At 44.2% G+C, this 18,989-nt stretch overlaps 1 protein-coding gene across 2 annotated transcripts in view; it reads right to left on the minus strand.

Moving 5' to 3' along the window:
* Positions 1-6,441: 6,441 nt before the first annotated feature.
* HDAC8 (histone deacetylase 8) overlaps positions 6,442-18,989 on the minus strand; it is a 241,139-nt gene continuing 228,591 nt past the window's right edge. Inside the window, exon 11 of one of the 2 annotated variants that reach the window (XM_050776375.1) lies at positions 6,442-7,003. In XM_050776375.1, the coding sequence (XP_050632332.1) occupies positions 6,981-7,003 (23 nt within the window). In that variant the 3' untranslated portion in view covers positions 6,442-6,980. The other variant, XM_050776378.1, reaches the window with a different exon arrangement.

The raw sequence follows: 18,989 nt of genomic DNA on the forward strand, positions 1-18,989 counted from the left end.
CTCCCAGAGTGCTGGGATTATAGGCGTGAGCCACTGCTCCTGGCCAGAACTGTTTTCTTAATTTCCTTTTCAGATTATTCATTGTTGATGTATAGAAACACAACTGATTTTTGTTTGTTAACCTTGTACCCTGCTACTTTGCTGAATTCATTTATTAGCTCTAGTGGTTGTTGTTGTTGTGCAGTGTTTTTATTCTTAAGGAAAATTGAGAAAATTCTGAAGGTTGAGCGATAGGGGACAGGTTAAACAAATTTTGAAACATCCATATAATAGGATCATTTCAAGCATCAGGTTGCCTTCCTTTTTGGTATGTCTGGTATATGTTATAATGGAAAATGAATAAAGTAACTGTTTCTAAATTGATATGGAAAGCTGTCCATGGCATATAATTAAGTGAAAGAAAAATCAGGTTGCAGAACTGTTTCATTTCATTTACATAAAAGTCAAATGGTCATATATGCATAATGCCAGCTCCATTGAGACACAGACCGTTGTCTGTTTGTACACAGATGTAACCCTAGTGCCTGGCACACTGCATGGCACATAGTAGGTGCTCAATAATATTTATGCAGCAAATGAAAAAAAGTCTGGAAAGAAAAATACTAAATTGCCAATAGTGGTTATCACTGAAGTATAGGGATGTGAGGGAACCATTATCTGTATTATTTGAAAGTTTTTACCTGTAGCATATATTGGGGGGAAATATTTCATTACACACACACACACACACACACACACACACACACGGACACATTCTCTTACCGAGTAAGTGGTTAGGAGAAAGGCACAGTGGGCCAAAGGAGGAAGGTGCCAGGACTCCATCTGAGGTAAACAACTGGGCCTTGTCAGGCTCCTTATTATTTATTTATTTATTTATTTGTCCGCACAGTAGCCAGAGTAGGCTTTTCAGAATGCAAATCTGATCAGACCACTCCTTGGCTTAAAACTCGGATGGCTTCCTTACCTGCAGACTCAAGCCCAACCCCCCCAACCTGGCATAGGAAGCCCTTTGTGATCTAGTTCCTGCTATCTTTACTTGCAGCAACTCACCAATATAGATTTTAATGTTTTATTGTGAAAATTTAAAAACCACAAAACCAGAGAGATTCAGCTTGAGTGTCACCACTTACTTGTAGCCTTCATGGTTTTCCCAGTCTAGATTGCCTGTCTCCTCCTCTGTGTTAATAATACCCAGACTAAGGCATTGCTTTGTCTTACTACATAGTTCTACCGTTCTCTAAGCATGTATTGAGAGAGAGAGAGAGGAGAGAGAGATAGAGAGAGAATGATAAATGATAGACGGTATCTGGGGATTGCCAGGGCAAGGTGGCTACTTTAGTTAGGGTAAGGTGGTCACAGTATTATTATTATTACTTACTTATTTATTTATTTATTTAATTTTTTTGAGATGGAGTCTTGCTCCCGTCGAGCAGGCTGGAGTGCAGTGGTGCGATCTTGGATCACTGCGACCTCCACCTCCCGGGTTCAAGCGATTCTCCTTCCTCAGTGTCCCGAGTAGCTAGGATTACAGGCATGCGCCATCACACCCAGCTAATTTTTGTATTTTTAGTAGAGACGGGGTTTTGCCATGTTGGCCAGGCTGGTCTTGAACTCCTGACCTCAGGTGATCCACCCTCCTCGGCCTCCCAAAGTGCTGGGATTACAGGCGTGAGCCACCACACCGGCTTTTTTTTTTTTTTTTTTTTTTTTTTTTTTTTTTTTTTTTTGAGACAGAGTCTAACTCTGTCACGAAGGCTGGAGTGCAGTGACACAATCTTGGCTCGCTGCAACCTCCATCTCTCGGGTTAAAGCGATTCTCCTGCCTCAGCCTCCTGAGTAGCTGGGATTACAAGCATGCGCCACCAGGCCTGGCTAATTTTTTTGTATTTTTAGTAGATACAGGGTTTCGCTGTGTTGGCCAGGTTGGTCTTGAAGTCCTGACCTCAGGTGAACCACCAACCTCTGCCTCCCAAAGTGCTGGGATTACATGAGTGAGCCACCACATCCGGCCATATTATTATTATTTTTTGAGACAGGGTCTCGCTGCATTGCCCAGGCTGGAGTGCAGTGGTGCAATCATGGCTCACTGCTGCCTAGACCTCGAGGGCTCAAGGCATCCTCCTGCCTCAGCCTCCTGAGTAGTTGGCACTACAGGCATGTGCCACCACACCCAGCTCACTTTTGTATTTTTAGTAGAGACAGGGTTTTACCATGTTAGCCAGGCTGGTATGGAACTTCTGGGCTCAAGCAATCGTCCCACCTCGGCCTCTCGAAGTGTTGGGATTACTGATGTGAGCCTCTGGGCCTGGCCCTAGGGTATTAATTGAGTCAGAGAACAGAATGAGGAGAAGGAGCCAGTCTAGGGAAGACTGGAGCATTCCAAGCAGGACTAGCATGTGCATAGATCATGAGGTGAGGGGCCCCTGCCTTAGACAGCTCTATTTATGTCTGCCTTTACCTCTACATCTGTAGATCTCATCCTTTTTGTAATCACAAAACTCCTTTGAGTGTTGAGAATCTGATAATAGCTATGGCTCCGTGCCCCCAAAAAATGTACATATGTACAGTCACAAAAATTTGCATACCATTTCCTTAATTCCTGAAGCCAGGGAACCCCAGGAAGTTTCCTTACCCAGAATGCGTTCACATTTAGGGCAAGAACAGTGTCTACTACTAATACGTAGCATGTGCTCTACTACGTGCTTTTCTGCATTATCTCTTTGGTCCCTCACAACCACCCCCATGAGGTAAGTACAGGTAAGTGTTGCTGTTTGATAGACAAGGAGACTAAGGTTCAGAGAGAGGGAGTTACTTGGCCAAGGTCACACAGGTAGTAAGTGACAGGGAGAGGCTTAAACCCAGGCAGTCTGAGGCTGAAGTGCACGTGTTGCATGCCAAGGCACTACCGGTCAGTTTTGGGCCCAGCACTGAGCAGGAGGTTTGGGGACCTTCCCCTGGCAAATGCAGAGAAGGAGGAGCTGTAGGAACTTTCTGTATAGGGGCTTAGAGATGTCAAAACACACTTGTCTATGTGGTTGTTTTCTTTCCTTCTGCTTTTCTCTTCCTCCTTCTTTTCCTTCTCCTCTTCCTCTTTTTCCTTTTTTTGTTGAATGACAATATTTGATTTTCTTATAAAGAAGTCTTTCTGCCTTAGAGTCTCTTAAATATATTATTAGAAATATACTACTACTGCTGTCTTGTGACAGCAAACATTGAATGCAGCAGAGGCAGATCCATCCTCCCCAAAGGTAAACTGGCTTGGGAATTTTCCATTGACTTAAAAAAAAATGTTATGCATTAACTTTTTTGGGACCAGGTAATACAGTCACATGTTTCAAAACTCAAAAGGTACAAAAAGGAACTGAGTGCAGGTTGCCCTCACTCGCCACTTGCCACCTGGTTCCCTTGCCCGGAGGCAACTGAGGTGTCCCAGTTTCTTGTGTATTTTCCCAAAGGTGTTTTATGCAAATATATGCATATCCAATATAGATATTCTTTTTTAAATGGTTATTTTCTTACCCCTTGAGTTGGAGACATAGTCTAAACTTCTCTCTTGATCTCTTTGGCCCTTGTGAGTGCCCTGGAGACAGAGGGGGCTGGTGAGTTTCCTATAAGCACTGGGTTTTCCTCAGAGGTGAGCCTTACCTGGCCCATTTCCAAGGCAGGCCCTCCTGTCCAGAATACTTTACACTCTTTTCAAAGTGCTTCCACCTTTGGTAATTCATCAACCACTCACAATAGCCCATGAGGTGCAAGAATTATTCACCCCATTTTATGGGTAGGGAAACAGACCCAGAAAGGTCAAGTAACTTGCTGAAAAGCACACAAACGAATGAATGCTGCTGTGTGGTGAGGGCCCAGAAGCAGCATGTGGCTTGGTCCAGCTTGGGCTTTGGAAGCAATAAGAAAGTTGTTTACTTCAAAGTCACAGTTTAAAAATATTCTAGTGGCACTAGTGTGGGACAGTGGAAAAAGCAAGGGAATTTGCAGTTCCAGCGGGGTTTTGCTTCCTGGCTCTGCCACTTAAAAAGGAGCATGTTACTTCATCATTCTTAGCCTCAGTTTTCTAATCTATAGAGTGGGGATGATAATACCCACCAGCAGGGTGGATAGTGATGCACAAGTGAAAATGATCTGTAAAATGGGGCATATGCAAATGCTGGCTTTGCCATTGTTATTATAGTTATTGTGGCTGGTCCCTTGCAGACACAAGGGGTGGGCGGTGGCGGGGTCAGCAGCAATTTCCCAAAGGGAAGACAGGCAGGCTTATGGTGGGGACAAATTTGCCCTGCCCTCAAGCCAACTAATCTAAAAAGCCTCCCCCTCCCCCACATCCCCCTCCCCGCCCCCGCCCCCGCTGATCAGTCTTCCAGGCAATTAGAACAGCCCCAGGGCCTGAGCACAAAGTCTTCCTCAGTGGGTGTCTTGAACTGACTTTGATCTGTAACTACCCCCCCAATTCCCCGCGGATCAATTGTTTTTTTTTTTTTTTTTTTTAGGTTTATGTATTTATTTTTTTCTATTATTAAAGTAAAACGTGCCCACTAGAGAAAACTTGGAAAATACTGAAAAGTAGAAAGAAGAAAAATAAAACTATCCTTATACCTTCCTCCTCCACAAAAGCCCACTTCGGTTAATGTTTTGGTACATTTCCCTTCCGTCTTTTTTTCCTCTATGTGCTTACAATAATTCTGGGAGGAACAACTTTTAATTTGTGTTGCTGGTTTTGTGGACACCATGCCTACCTTTGGGGGTATTTCAATGTTAATTTTGAAATATTGAAAATAATTCCTGCTTTTATCCATGGATTTTTTTTTCCCCCGTAGAATTTTCCACAAGAATCCAATGAGAAGGAATCTTGAAGGCCATTGAGGCGGTGCCCTCTCTTGGGAGCAGGCCCAGCCTCCGGAAGGCCTGGAGTTGGTCAGTTCAGCAGCCTGCTCTGGTACTTGTATGGCCAGAGCTGAGGCAAGAACTAGGGCTCAGACAGGCAGTGCCAGCCTGATGAGGAGAGGCAGTGTGGGCTGCCCAGTGGCAAGAGCTCCCTGGCCTCCTCTGCCACTCTCCCCCACCGGGTAGCATTTATCTTCCCAGATGTGACCATTGAAACGAAAATGGGGCACCAATTTGCTATCACTGTTTACCTGTTGGCTGCTTCTCAGGGCTGAGGTCTTTACAGGGATTTGACTGACAGCTTTGGGGGTGGGACCCCCTGAGAGGACTGGGATAGGGGACTGGAAACCAGGCTAACGGAGCGTTTGAGATGGCAAGCCTTGGTGAGTGGTCTCTTGCAGGCTGATGGTTCCAGAGCTCCCGTTTGCCTGCTTCCCTGGCCTTTCTCATCTTGAACTGCGCCATTCAGCCTCCCTTCCACACTCTTTTATTCTTTAAAAAAAAAAATCCTTTTTTTTAGTATAAGTAAAATTGCTGTTGTTTCTGGCTTACACTGCCCCTAAGCCGAGAGTGTGAGAGTGTATAATTAGAATTAGACTAGGAATACCATTTGAAGGGACTGGTATTCCTAGCCGACTAGGTGCCTTGATGCTGTTTAATAAAAGCTTGGCTTTTCCCATCCCAGGACACATTCAAGGCTTTTTCCACTCCATTCTATGGAATGCCCTTCCCCCGCTTGGAGGTCTAGGGAAATACAGCTCACCCTATAAGGCCCAACTGAAGTATCATCCTCTTAGAGACTCTCTGGGATGCTTCTCTGGCAGGGCGAGTTGCTCCCTCGTTAGTGCTCCCACAGCTCTGGGTTCATGTTGGTAACAGAGCTGGAAACATGTTGGGATCTGCTTCTTTTCCTCCTCCCTTGCCTTGTCTGGGAATTCCTAGACAGCCGGGATGGATGGGGCTGTGTGCTTGTCTCCCATTCCGGTCGCAGTAGTTGAAGGAGCTTCGTAAATATTTGGTAAATAAAATTACAATATCATGACATTTAGTTTTCTCTTCCTCATCTCTCTCATTATCCCCCATCCCCATTTTTCCATGTTGCCAACTCCCCAGAGGTTGCAGTAACACCACACATTACAACTTCCTCCCCCTTTCATTATGTGCCAATTGTCTACACTCGACTGGGAAACATCCTTTCTATCCATGGAAGTGCTCCTCTTGGATCTGACATGCCAACATGACTTTTCCATCCCTAAATCACTCCCTGGACAGGGACAGCTCCTCCCCAAGATGCCAATAAGCCCCTCTCCATGACTGCAGTGCCAGTATTCCTACCCCACCATGGACAGCCCCAGTGCAACACAGAGCTTGGCCTTCCATCCCAAGAACTTGGGCTAGGGACACAGTAGCTCCCCAGTGGGGTCAGACTCTCAGGCTGAGCCAGAGTAGAGATTGGAAGGAACAGGGTTATTCTTGACACTTCAGCGAGAAGAAAAGTTCAGAACTGTGTGTGTGCTGTCAGTGGCGCTTTACAATGAAGACAAGAGGTAGGTTTTCAAAGATTTTATTAAAAAAAACAAAGATACATAACACTAAAACACCACCAGTGGACTTCTCCCCACCTCCCAGTCTGCTGATCAGTACCCTCTCTCCCAGAGCTCCACCTGGATGGTCCTGAGGACCAAACCCTGCCTCTCAGCTGCCTCCTGCCCTACAAACTGGTGACTGCTGTCATCCAGCTTCTGATCTGTTTCATTTAAGACAATAAAAATACTCCCCTCCCCAATTCACTTAAAAATAATTTTCAAAGATTAAAAACTCATTTGTGTGTGTGTGTGTGTTTTTAAATAAGAACTTTAAATGTGGGATATCTCCCTCTTCCCCTAGGCCCAGTTGAGGACTCTGGGGTGCCTGCCTCTTCACCCCAGGAAGCCAGCTGCCACTTGGTGCCCCTTGGAAATTTTCAGGAAGTAATTTCTTTCAAATTTCCCCTGCAGTCACAAATTCCACAAACTGCTTGCATAAACACGCTGTCTTCATTATAGGCACCACTCCTCAGCTCTGGAAACCTGATCTCTTTCTGTCAACTAGACCACATGCTTCAGATTCCCTGCAAACAGGGGAGAAAACAAAATTCAAAGTCAGGTAATGTATGTGAATTACACCCCAATAGAGCTATTTTTAAAAAAGCACTTATATTTTGGGGCTTGTTCTCTGCTGCTCTTGGGAACTCTGTGACCTCACCATAAGGAACAAGACCAGAATAGCTTGCTGGATGATGAGGAACAAATGGCCCAGAGACCCCTGTTACCCAGGCAACCACCAGCCAATTAGTGGACATGTGATCGAGGCCTTTGACAGCCAGCTGACTGCAGACATTGGGTGTATCCAGCCTGAACCAGAAGAGCCACCCAGCTGAACTCAGCTCAATTGCCAATCTATAGAGTCATGAGCTAAACAAATGGTTGTTTTAAGTCACACACACACACTCTCTCTCTCTCTCTCTCTCTCTCTCTCTCTCGTAACACTTTTCAGAGTTCAGACTTTACTAACCGCATCAAATCTCATGCTCCCCACCCCCAACTTTTGTTCCTTCCCTTAGCAAGGCATAACCCTCCTAGCATTTTATCTTGTGAGTACCTGTGAAACACGGATTGGGGGCTTTTCTCTGATCTCAGGCCTAAGAGTCTTTGAGGGAAATGTGATCATTTGAAATCCTACAGGACTGGGCTCTAGGAATGAAAAGTTGCTCACTTTGTCCCTCCATAGTCTTTCCCTTGCCACACTTCCCCAAGTAGAAACGCTGGACTCCAAATCCTACTGGCCACTTCTCTGAAACAGAAACAATGCTCCCGGAGGGCAGGGCCTGGCTGTCTTACTTTTGGTTGATCTCCAAAGTCTGGCACAGTGCCTCACTCAGTATGTAACTTATCTTTTCATTCTCTTAACAGGGTCTTTTGTAAAGCAGAAGTTGATTTTGATGAGGTCCAATTCCTTACCAATTTTTTTTTCTTTTTTTGGATCATGCTTTTGGTGTTTCAACCTCCTAACCTCAAAAAAATCTCTGGATAATCTTTGATTCTTCATCTCTTAGTTCACACCTTCTTCACATCTTATGAGTTGTGAAGCCTAACCTCAAGATGTCTCTCCAATCTATCCCCTTCTTTCTGTTCCACTGTCTCTGCTTTAGTCACACCTCTTGTTACTCAGGTCACTGTGACAGCCTCTTATCTGGTCCTCCTGCTTCTAGAGCTATTCCCTGCACAGTTGCTATCTGTGATCACATTCCTTCTCTGCTCAAAAAGACTTTAGCAGGCCGGGCGTGGTGGCTTATGCCTGTAATCCGAGCACTTTGGGAGGCTGAGGCGGATGGATCACCTGAGGTTAGGAGTTCAAGACCAGCCTGGCCAACATGGTGAAACCTCGTCTCTACTAAAAATACAAAAAAATTAGCCGGGTGTGGTGGTGGGTGCCTGCAGCCCCAGCTACTGGGGAGGCTGAGGCAGGAGAATCGCTTGAACCTGGGAGGTGGAGTTTGCAGTGAGCTGAGATGGCGGCATTGCACTCCAGCCTGTGTGACAGAGCGAGACACTGCCTCAAAAAAAAAAAAAAAAAAAAAAAAAAAAAAGACTTTAGCAGCTCCCGAGCTACCACCTATGAATGAAGTCCAACTCCTTAGCGTAAATGGGCCCTATCCATGCTTTCCTGTTTCCACACCTTGGCTTGTGTTGTTGCCTCAGCTGAGGACAACCTACAGGGGACGCTGGTGTGAAGTGAGGGTCCTTCCATCTGTAAGTATAGCCAGAGCTAGGGGAATGAGTGAATGCAAGGATGAACAAAATTCCATGTCAAAACATTCCAACAACACATGTTCACAGGGAGGAAAGGTGGGTGCTGTACTCTCTGCTGCTCCACCTCACTCTCCAGTTACATTTGGAGGCAATAAAGAAGAACAACAGAAATAATTTTCACCAAAAGTTGACGATGAGCAATGTTGAATTGGGATAACAATAAAAATGCAAGCTTAAATAATGTCCATTGTTTCCCCCTCACATCTAGCTTTTCCAGCAGTGGGTGGCAGCCTGAGAACATTCTAAAGGCCAGCACAGGCTGGGGTCTAGGGAGACAAGAAGTTCAGATCACAGGGGGCAGACTCAATTGCCTAGAGAGGCCAAGAATATACCGTTTGTAAAGCAGGCTGGGGGCAAGACATAAGGGGCCCTCTTGATCCTTTTTTCATTTTCTTACTTTGAATCATCACATAAGTGTAAGAAATACTTTCCTTTTTTTCTTAACTCTGCCACAGAAGAAAACAAAACCAAGACAGTATAAATGGAAACTCACTTGGCCTAGAGTAAGAGATACAAAAGGGACTGGTGGGGCCTGGGGCAAAGAGGAAGGTACCTGCTGACAAAGTGGGCAGCTGCTGCTCAGCTCCAGCCACTCACCACTGTGCAGGCCTGTGGGCCCCATGGGGCCGAGTCCTTCCATTTTCCAAGAGAAGTCCAAATTTCACATTTTTATGCAATTTCCACTGTGTTAAATGTGGGCAAATGACTGACATTTTAAAAGAATATCATATGAGGCATCAAGATGAGTGGCCAAACAAAACAATTTTGGAGGCTAGATGTAGCTTGTGGACTCCCAGTTTGTGATTTCCGGTTATCTCTGAAACAGTCCTGATTTATACCTAAGGCACCCCATTTCACTCTCAAATATCCTGGTTTAGACAATAAACTATATTGTTACTCTAGCTCTGATGTACAGGGGGTATTGAACTGGGACTCAGGGGGCCTGGGTTCTGCTGAACCACTGGTTGACTCATTTGTTTATCAATTTATTCAATAAATGTTTATGGAGTGTCTACTCTGTGCCAGGTACTTTGTTAGGTGTTGATGAACAATCTCTTTAGTCTTTCTTTTTTAAATTAATATATTTTATTTTTAGAACAGTTTTAAGTTTATAGAAAAACTGAAGAGAAAGTACAGAGAGCTCTCATGTATTTCCTTCTCCTTCCCCTACAGGCAGTTTCCCCTATTATTAACATCTTGCATTAGTGTGGTACATTTATTATAGTGAATGGATACTGATACATTATCATTAAGTTAAGTCCACTGTTTACATTAAGATTCACTTTTGGTCTTGCACAGTTCTATGAGTTTTGAAAAGTATATAATGTTATGCATCCACCATTAGAGTATCATGCAGGAGTAGTTTCACTGCCCTCAAAATCACCTGTGTTCCATGGACTCATCTCTCCCTTCCTTTCCCTGAAGCCCGGCAACCACTCATCTTTTTACTGTCCTATGGTTAGAATCATACAGTATGTAACCTTTTCAGACTGGCTTCTTTCAAGATGCATTGAAGTTTCTTCCATGTCTTTTTGTGGCTTGATAGCTCATTTTTTCTTAGTACTGAATAATAGTCCATGGTCTGGATGTACCACGGGTTTATCCATTCACCTATTGCAAGACATCTTGGTTGCTTCCAAGTTTTGGCAATTCTGAATAAAGCTGCTATAAACATTTGTGCAGGGCTGGACAGTGGCTCATGCCTGTAATCCCAGTGCTTTGGGAGGCTGAGGCAGGAGGATCACTTGAGGCCAGGAGTTCAAGACTAGCCTGGGCAAAATAGTGAGACCCTGTCTCTACAAAATAAAAAAATTAGCTGGGTGTGATGGCACACCCCTGTAGTCTGAGCTACTCAAGAGGCTGGGGCAAGAGGATCGCTTGAACCCAGGAGGTCAAGGCTACAGTTAGCTATGATTGTGCCACTGTACTCTGGCCTGGGCGACAGAGTGAAACACTGTCTCAAAAAAACAAAACAAAACAAAACAAAACAAAAAAAACCCCAAACAAACAACAAAAAAGACCTCCAAACATTCATGTGCAGGTTTTTGTGTGGACATGAGTTTTTAATTCATTTGGGTAATTACTAAGGAGTGTGATTGCTAGATTATGTGGTAAGAATATGTTTACTTTTGTAAGAAACTACCAAAATGTCTTCCCAAGTGACTGTACCATATTGCATTCCTACCAGCAATGAATGAGAGTTCCTGTAGTTCTACATCCTTAACAGCATCTGGTGCTGTCAGTGTCTTGGATTTTAGCCATTCTAATATATATGTAATGGTATCTCATTTTAATTTGCAATTCCTTAGTGACACATGATATTGGGCATCTTTTCACATATAGTCTCTGACTTAAGATGTTTCAACTTTATGATAGTACAAAAGTAATATGCATTCAGTACACTCCTCAACTTATGATGGGGTTACATCTAGATAATCCCATCATAAGTTGCAGATACTGTAAGTTGAAAACATACTTTCCACTTATATTTTCCACTTACAATGGATTTATTGGGACATAATCCCACTGCAATAGGCAGAGGAGCATCTGCACTTACTTGCTGTCTGTATATCTTCTTTGGTGAGGTGCCTATTAATATCTTTTTTCCATTTTTATTTAAAAATTTTTTTAAAATTTTTTTTGTAGAGATGGGGTCTTGCTATGTTGCCCAAGCTGGTTTTGAACTCCGGGCCTCAAGCAATCCTTCCTCCTAGGCCTCCCAAAGTGCTGGGATCACAGCCAGGAGCCACTACACCCCAAAAATGGGCTTGCTTTTGCCCATTTTTAAAAATTTTATTTTATTTTTTTGAGACAGAGTCTCGCTCAGTTGCCCAGGCTGGAATGTAGTAGTGTGATCATAGCTCACTTCAGTCTTGACTTCTTGGGCTCAAGTAATCCTCCCACCTCAGCCTTCCGAGCAGCTGGGACTACAGGCACATGCTACCATATCTGGTTAATTTTTGTATTTTTTGTGGAGACAGGGTTTCACCATGTTGCCCAGGCTAGTCTCAAACTCCTGGACTCAAGCAATCTGCCCACCTTGGCCTCCCAAAGTGCTGAGATTACAGGAGTGAGCTACTGCACCCAGCCTCTTTTGCCCATTTAAAAATTGAGTGTTTTCTTATTGGTGAGTTTTAAGAATCCTTTGTATATTTTGGATAGAACTCTTTTACTGGATATGAATTTTGCAAATATTTCTCCCAGTCTGTGGTTTGTCTTTTTATTCTCTTAATCTTTTTAATGTGGAGCAGTGTGGTCCAATAGAACTTTCTTGGATGATGTGACCATCCTACAGCTATGCTGCTCAATATGGTAGCCACTAGTCACATGTGGCTATTGAGCACTTGAAATATGTCTAGTGCAAGCGCGGAACATAATTTTATATTTTGTTTAATTTTAATGAACTTAGCCACATGTGGCTAGTGGTGAGACTATATTGGACAGAGCAGACATAGAACAGTCCTCTTGTGCCTTTTTTTTCCTTCATGACGTTGACTAGGGGTCATCCTTATTGCTCCTTTGTTTACAACCTTCCTTTTCAATCTATTAGCAAGTCCTGTGGATTCTACCTCCAAAATAGATTCCAAATCTACCTCCTTCTTTCCACCCTTCACTGCTGCAACTGTACCCCAAACTATTCTTGCCCTTTACATGGATGATTCTAATAGCCTCAAGACTGGTCTCCTTGCTTCCTTCCTTGTCTCCTACAACCTATGCTCTATATAGCAACCAGAGTATTTTGTTAATAGTTAGGTCAGACCGCATCACTCCTATGCTCAAATCCCTCTAACAGCCTCCAATCACAATAAAATCTAAGTTACTCACCTGCAGGGGCTGGTCCCTTGCCTCCTGTCTCCTACCACCACCCTCCTTGCTCACATGAGTCTTCTTTGTGTGGCTTGAACACAGAAATCATTTTTCCCTCTTAGGGCTTCTCTTGTCTTTGAACTTGCTCTTCCTTCTGCCTGGAATGCTCTGTCCTGGCTATCCGCATTTCCAACTCTTCTCATCACCTTTGTCACCTTGAGTCGACAGGTCTCAATCCCAAAGTCACTTCTGAGAGACCTTAGGACCACCCAAGCTAAGGAGCCACCCCCTTGTTCAGTCCTTTTCTGTCACATGATTCTGTTTTATTTTCTTCAATTCACTTAGCACACAGAAAACTTCTTGTGTGTTTGTTTCCTTATTTGCTCACTGTTGGCTTCCTCTCACCAGCTCTGTGAGGGCAGGGACCTTGTCTGCTGTCTTGGTCATTACTCTACTGTTAGCACCCTCAGTAGTGCCTGATGCCTAGTAGGTGCTCAGTACCCATTGATTGAAGGAAAAGACATCTGTAGAGCTACAGGGCAGCCATCAAGCACTTTCCCATTAAATTCCCAGAGGCTTAAAGCTTGGTCATTGCTCTTAAGGACCTTATAAATGTGGTTAAGGTGAGCAAACGCATGCTAACGAAAGGAGAACCAGGCTAGGATACATAAGTTCTGAACACAATCAGTATCACAGCAGTTTGGAGGGATGCTGGTGTGATCTCAGGAACCCTTGGAGGTTGGGTGACATCACAAAGGAACAGAGAAGTGAATTTAGGACTGTTGAAAAGTGTTTCCAAAACTTCTGTCACATGAATACCTCTTTTAGGAATGTTTTTATATCTACTTAACAGCTGTATTAATAGTCACCATGATATATATATATATATACACACACACACACACACACACATATATATATATATAATTTATTTTTATTTTTTGGGGGGTATTAACTCACTTTTAAACTTCAGGCCAAGCCCAGTGACTCACGCCTATAATCCCAGCACTATGGGAGGCCGAGGCAGGAGGATCCCTTGAACCCAGGAGTTCGAGACCAGCCTGGGGAAAATAGGGAGTCCCTGTCTCTATTAATTTTTAAAAAGAAATTTTAAAAAATAAGAAAAAAACTTTAATACCTATTTTGGCCTCATCTATCATAAGCAGCAATAATAATAATAATAGACAACTTGCTTATTACATTTTAAAACATATGTTAAAATAAATATGGCTATTAAAATTAAAAATGTCTTTGTGTCACCTCAGGTTGTCTGTCATATAGAGGAACATGAGGCACATCTTGAGAAAAATCATTGTAGGGATTACTCTTGGGCAGCCGGTGTCCAGGCTGTCCTGCTGCTGGCAGGCTCTGGTATCTGAGAATCTTAGATGGTGTGCACCCCCACTCTCATCCAGCTATTCAGCTCCCTCAGTTGACTCAATCTGGTCCATTTTTCTGTCTATTTATTGCCTAAGCCTTTGCCGATGTCTACAATGGCCTAGGCCCTGTGCTGGGTGCTGGGGTCACAGAGGGGATCAAGACAGTTCTTGCTGTGAAGGAGTTCTCGGCCTAGTGAGGAAGACATATATGGAGGCAAACACCTAGTCCACAGTAGCAAGGTGATAAAGTCTAGTATGTACAGAGTGCTGTGGGCAGAAAAAGAGGGCACAGAAGTTTCACAGGGCAGGTGGTTTATTGAAGGGCAAAGGAGGGAAGAATGTTCCAGGCAGCAGGAACAGAGCAGGATGTATAAAGTCAACTGCAAAGTTTTTGAGGTCAGGATACAGGATGAAGATCAGGGACGGGGGCAATGCAGCTGGAGAGGTGGCCAGAGGCCATATCAAGGCCAGAGCCTTATCTGAGAGGCCATGGGGAGCCTCTGAGAGATTGTCAGGAGAGCAGGGGATCTGGTGGGATCCAGGGCTAGAGCAAGATTTCCAGCTGCTGCCCCATCATGGCCAGGTTCAAGGACTTCATTTTCTACCTGGGAACAATTGCAGTACCAAGGGTTCCTATGAAGCCTTGGGCATGTGTCGATATGGATGGCTGGTTTAATTTTTAGCTCTTAATGGTCAACTGCATTGCTTGCCTCGGAATGTAGATTCCTCCTGTCATCAGAGAGCCTTTTATTGACAATTAAGTAAAACCGCCAATTACCACTTGTCTGCCTCTGACCTGAATTAGAACCTGAGGTTGTGGATTAATCCCACCAGGCTTCTGACATTTACAGGATACCAGCACTTAGAGGATATTACCCTGATGGTTAGGGTGCTCTGGTCTTAGCTCTCAAGGCACTACTGCAGTCTCAAACGGAATCGAAGCAATTTCTAAAATAGCCTATGATTCATTTTTTCTCCCCTCCTGTGCCTAAATCTGCTGGCTTCATGTGGAGGGATGGGCACAAGTAACTGTAGAGGTGACATCACAGGAGTGGGCTGCTTGCCTGCCAGCCAGCTTGTGGAGCTGGGCCCCGGCAATTGTCTATCTGCTGGGCTGGGCAATGCCTCCCAGCTGTTTTGGAGACAGAGCTCCGAGGTTCTTTGGTCGATGTGCCTTCTCCACATTTCTTTTTCTCAGACAAAAATTCTGGGCTGGGAAATCCAGGATAATGGGAATAGCAGTGGCAGGAGGAATAATACAGCCTTACATCTGCATAATGCTTTAGAGTTTGAAAGCTATTTGCTCTATTTTGCCCCACCCAAACACCAGTGCGAAATGGAAGCTGGGATTTTCGACTTGAACTGGAGACCAACTCTTGCTCTCTTGCACAAAAAACCTAAATGCTAACATCCCCTATTCACCTCAAGGCATATCATGATTAGGCCTTGGATGCCACCAGAAGGTCAGAGAGGCTCCCTTCACCTTCTAGGTGCTTCCTGGAAGATAAATTCTCCAGGACAAATTGCCTGGCAGGCACAATCTATTAACTATGCCATCCTGATTGAGCCAGCAAGCAGTGCCAGTCTCAGCACTGCCAACTCCTTCTGCACACCCTGGTTTACAGTCCCAGTGGTCCCAAAGACCTTTACTGGAGCCAAAGGCACAGTCGCTAACTGTGGAGCCCTGAGGGTAGGGTGTGTCACAAACATCTGGAAGTGCCAACAGCTGCCAGAGAGCTCAAGGGCCTGTGAAAAGAAAACCCACAATTCAAGTAACATCAGCTATCACTGTGGATCCTGAAGTGAAGGGTCACTGAGCCCAGCCGTGAACAGCTGAAGAGCGGGTTAGAGGGATTCTTTTCTTGGAGGAGCCATAAAAATTGTTCTGTGGTGGTGTCATGATTGCTTTGTGATCATTCAGCATGTGAGCCCAGCATGGCTTGGTGTCCCCAGTGCCTTATTGCCATAGTGAACATGAGAAGTCTCCTCTGGCCCAGCTCCCTTCCTGTGATCTTCCCCAGGATCATGGTCGCCAGGCTGGAAGCCAAAAGAGTGGCATACTCTTGATTGGCCTTCCTGGTTTTAGATTAGATTTCATTGTCACTAGTGTGCGTGTATGTGTCGGGGGATGAGGGTGGGGGTTGGAAGCAGTGAGCCATAGATGCTCAGCAATATTGCGAGAGCAGCAGGTGCTCCTGCTATTGTTGCTGCCATAGCTGCCACCACCACCACTATCACCAAAATGAATCCAGGATGACCTTGTGTAAGACCACAGTTGCTGGTCAGTGCCATGAAAATGTCATCTGTGTAAACCAAGATGCTTGTACTTGGGCAGTTCTGTCTGTCAGAAATCTTGGTGGGGTATAAAAGTGACCCTCTTGAAAGTTGAATCTGTAAATGCATATGTGGAAAGTGACTGTCAGAACAGAACATCACCACCTCCAAAGCAGAGAGCCCTCCCAGGACTTGTTTTCCAGCTCACGGCAGAAATGTGCACCTATGAAAGTAGATTAAGAATCACCGTCTCAGCCTGTTTTAGAGATGTGAATAAAAATCTTGGCTTGGGACTGCCTTCTCTCTGGTTGACTGATTTTTCAATTGATTTGTATTTATTAGCTAATGAAATTAAAGTTGTAAAAATGATAACAGAAACACAATAAATCTCTCCCACAACTGGCTGTTTCTATGTCACTATGGTGCATTCCTCACTTTGATTACTTCAAAGTCTATTATTTTGTTTTCAATTATTCTGTTTTTCTGGCACTGGAGAAAATCAATTTGTTTTATTTTCTCTTATTCATGCACTCAATTATGCTCTTCGGGCACATTTAATCACTTTGATGTTTTCATTTTATGGCCCGTCTCTAGGCACTTCAGCTGCATTGCTGCCAATGGGCAAGCAGGACTAATTTGCATGTCACAATAGACTTGAAATTCTAACTCAATTTAGAAATCTTTGTGAAATCTCCCTCCAAAATGTGCTTGGAGCTGCAAAGAGGCAGAAGACTGTTGGCAAACCAGGAGCCTGTAAAGATGCTTTCCTTTCTCAAAAGACTATGAGCTCCTGCATGACCCGACCATGGCTTGGGGAAGTCCCTGTCCAGGTACAGCAGAAAACCATGGGATGGGAGGTCTGCAGACCTTCCTCGGGAACTCTGTGGTGAGAATCCTGCAGCAGCTGCCCCTCCGTGGCAAGGCCAAGGAGGCTAGGCCCACTTACTCTGGCAGAAAATGACTCTTAGCACTGCTGGATTTGGTGGCTGTGCTCAAGACAGCACCTGAATCTCAGTTGGCTAAAGGGCCTCCGGGTAGACTGACAAAGTTGTCAACAGTTAGGCATTCCAAAACCCTGAGTGGTTTGCCTTATTTTTCCTAATAATTTCCAACCTTCCTTCTACCCCTTGATCATTTTAGAGCTAGAAGCTGGAGGGGAATGAGCAATACAATTGCTTTGGGCATGTGCTTTGGGCATGTACTTTTGGCACACAAGCAAAAAATGCTTAATTAAACATATTAGAGGCCTCCAACTACTCTTTGAATATTCTTGGCTTGTTTATGTAACAATCAGCAGCTCTGCCAGGCAGAAGGAAAATTCCTTATTTCCTCTTCTAAGCTTTGGGTATGATCCTCAGTGTCTCAGGTGGAATCCTAGCTTCCGTACTTACCTGCTGTGTGACTTTGTACAGGCTAATTAACTTCCCTAGGCCTCAGTTCCTACATCTATTAAATGGGGCTAATAATATTATATATATATTAGAGACTGATCTGCTTCCTAAACTTCTATACTGTCAAGAGTTTGGCCATATTCACATACTGCCTATGTGGACTTTTCTTATACAGACATTAAAAAAAACCCAGCCTCATCCTAAGCAATATCTTTGGAACCAAAGAGTTTGATCTGATAATTATATTTCTTTTTAATACACATTGAAACATATATCTATATTGAACATACTAAATCCATTTCGCTTGGGATCTTTGATCTTGCTTGTCTCTTCATCTAGAATGTACTTCACTACCGTTTTTTTTTTTTTAAAGACAGGGTCTCACTCTATTGCCCAAGCTGGAGAGCAGTGGTGCAATCATGGCTCACTGCAGCCTTGACATCCTGAGCTCAATTGATCCTCACATCTCAGCTCCCAAGTAGTTGGGACTACAGGTATGCGTCATCACACCCAGCTCAGTTTTACTTTTTTTTTTGGAAGAGACAAGGTTTTGCCATGTTGCTCAGGCTGGTCTCAAACTCCTGGGCTCAAGTGACCTGCCTGTCTCGGCCTCCCAAAGTGCTGGGATTACAGGCATGAGCTACTGTGCCCGGCCGAATGCAAATTTTGTAAATCTCCTTCCCTCATTTCATTGATCTCTGTTCCCAAATGTCACCGCCTCAGAAAGGCCTTTACTGAATAGCATCCCTCATAATTTATCAGTAAACAACATTAAATATTTATTTAGTTGTTTATTGTCTATCTTCCACACTAGAATGTAATCTCCATGATGGGCAAGGACTTTATTTGGCCTATTTCCTTTACTATTTTAAGAGACAGTATCTCACTATGTTGTCCAGGCTGGTCTCAAACTCCTGGGCTCAAGTGATCCTCCTGCCTCAGCTTCCTGAGTATTTGGAACTATCAGCCCAAATACTGAGTATTTGGAACTATCAGCCCACATCACTGTGCCTGGCTTATCTATTCTATTGACTTCTGTATTGCCAGTGTCCAGAGTAGGGCCTGGCACATATTAACACTAAACGGTTACTGTTAGGCTTCCCTTTCATTCCACCAGGGTGGTGTCAAAGAAGGCAGAGTAGAAAGCCAGGACTTTCCTTCTTTGCTCAATGGCAAGGAGGCCCACCCACTGCTATGTCAGTAGAGGCCAAATGGGGAGCAATAAAAAGGTGCCGTTCCCATTTTTGGCCAGGGTGGTATCAGTAGAGGTCTACTGGAGAGCCTGAATTTTACTCCATCCAGCAATACTGAGGTGCCCTTCTTCTGCCCAGGGTGTCCATGGTGGCTGAGTAGGGAACCTAGGCTTTTACTCCCCACCTGGAGGTAATAGGGTA

The sequence above is a fragment of the Macaca thibetana genome, chromosome X (assembly GCF_024542745.1).
Source record: "Macaca thibetana thibetana isolate TM-01 chromosome X, ASM2454274v1, whole genome shotgun sequence".
Taxonomy (NCBI): Eukaryota; Metazoa; Chordata; class Mammalia; order Primates; family Cercopithecidae; genus Macaca; species Macaca thibetana.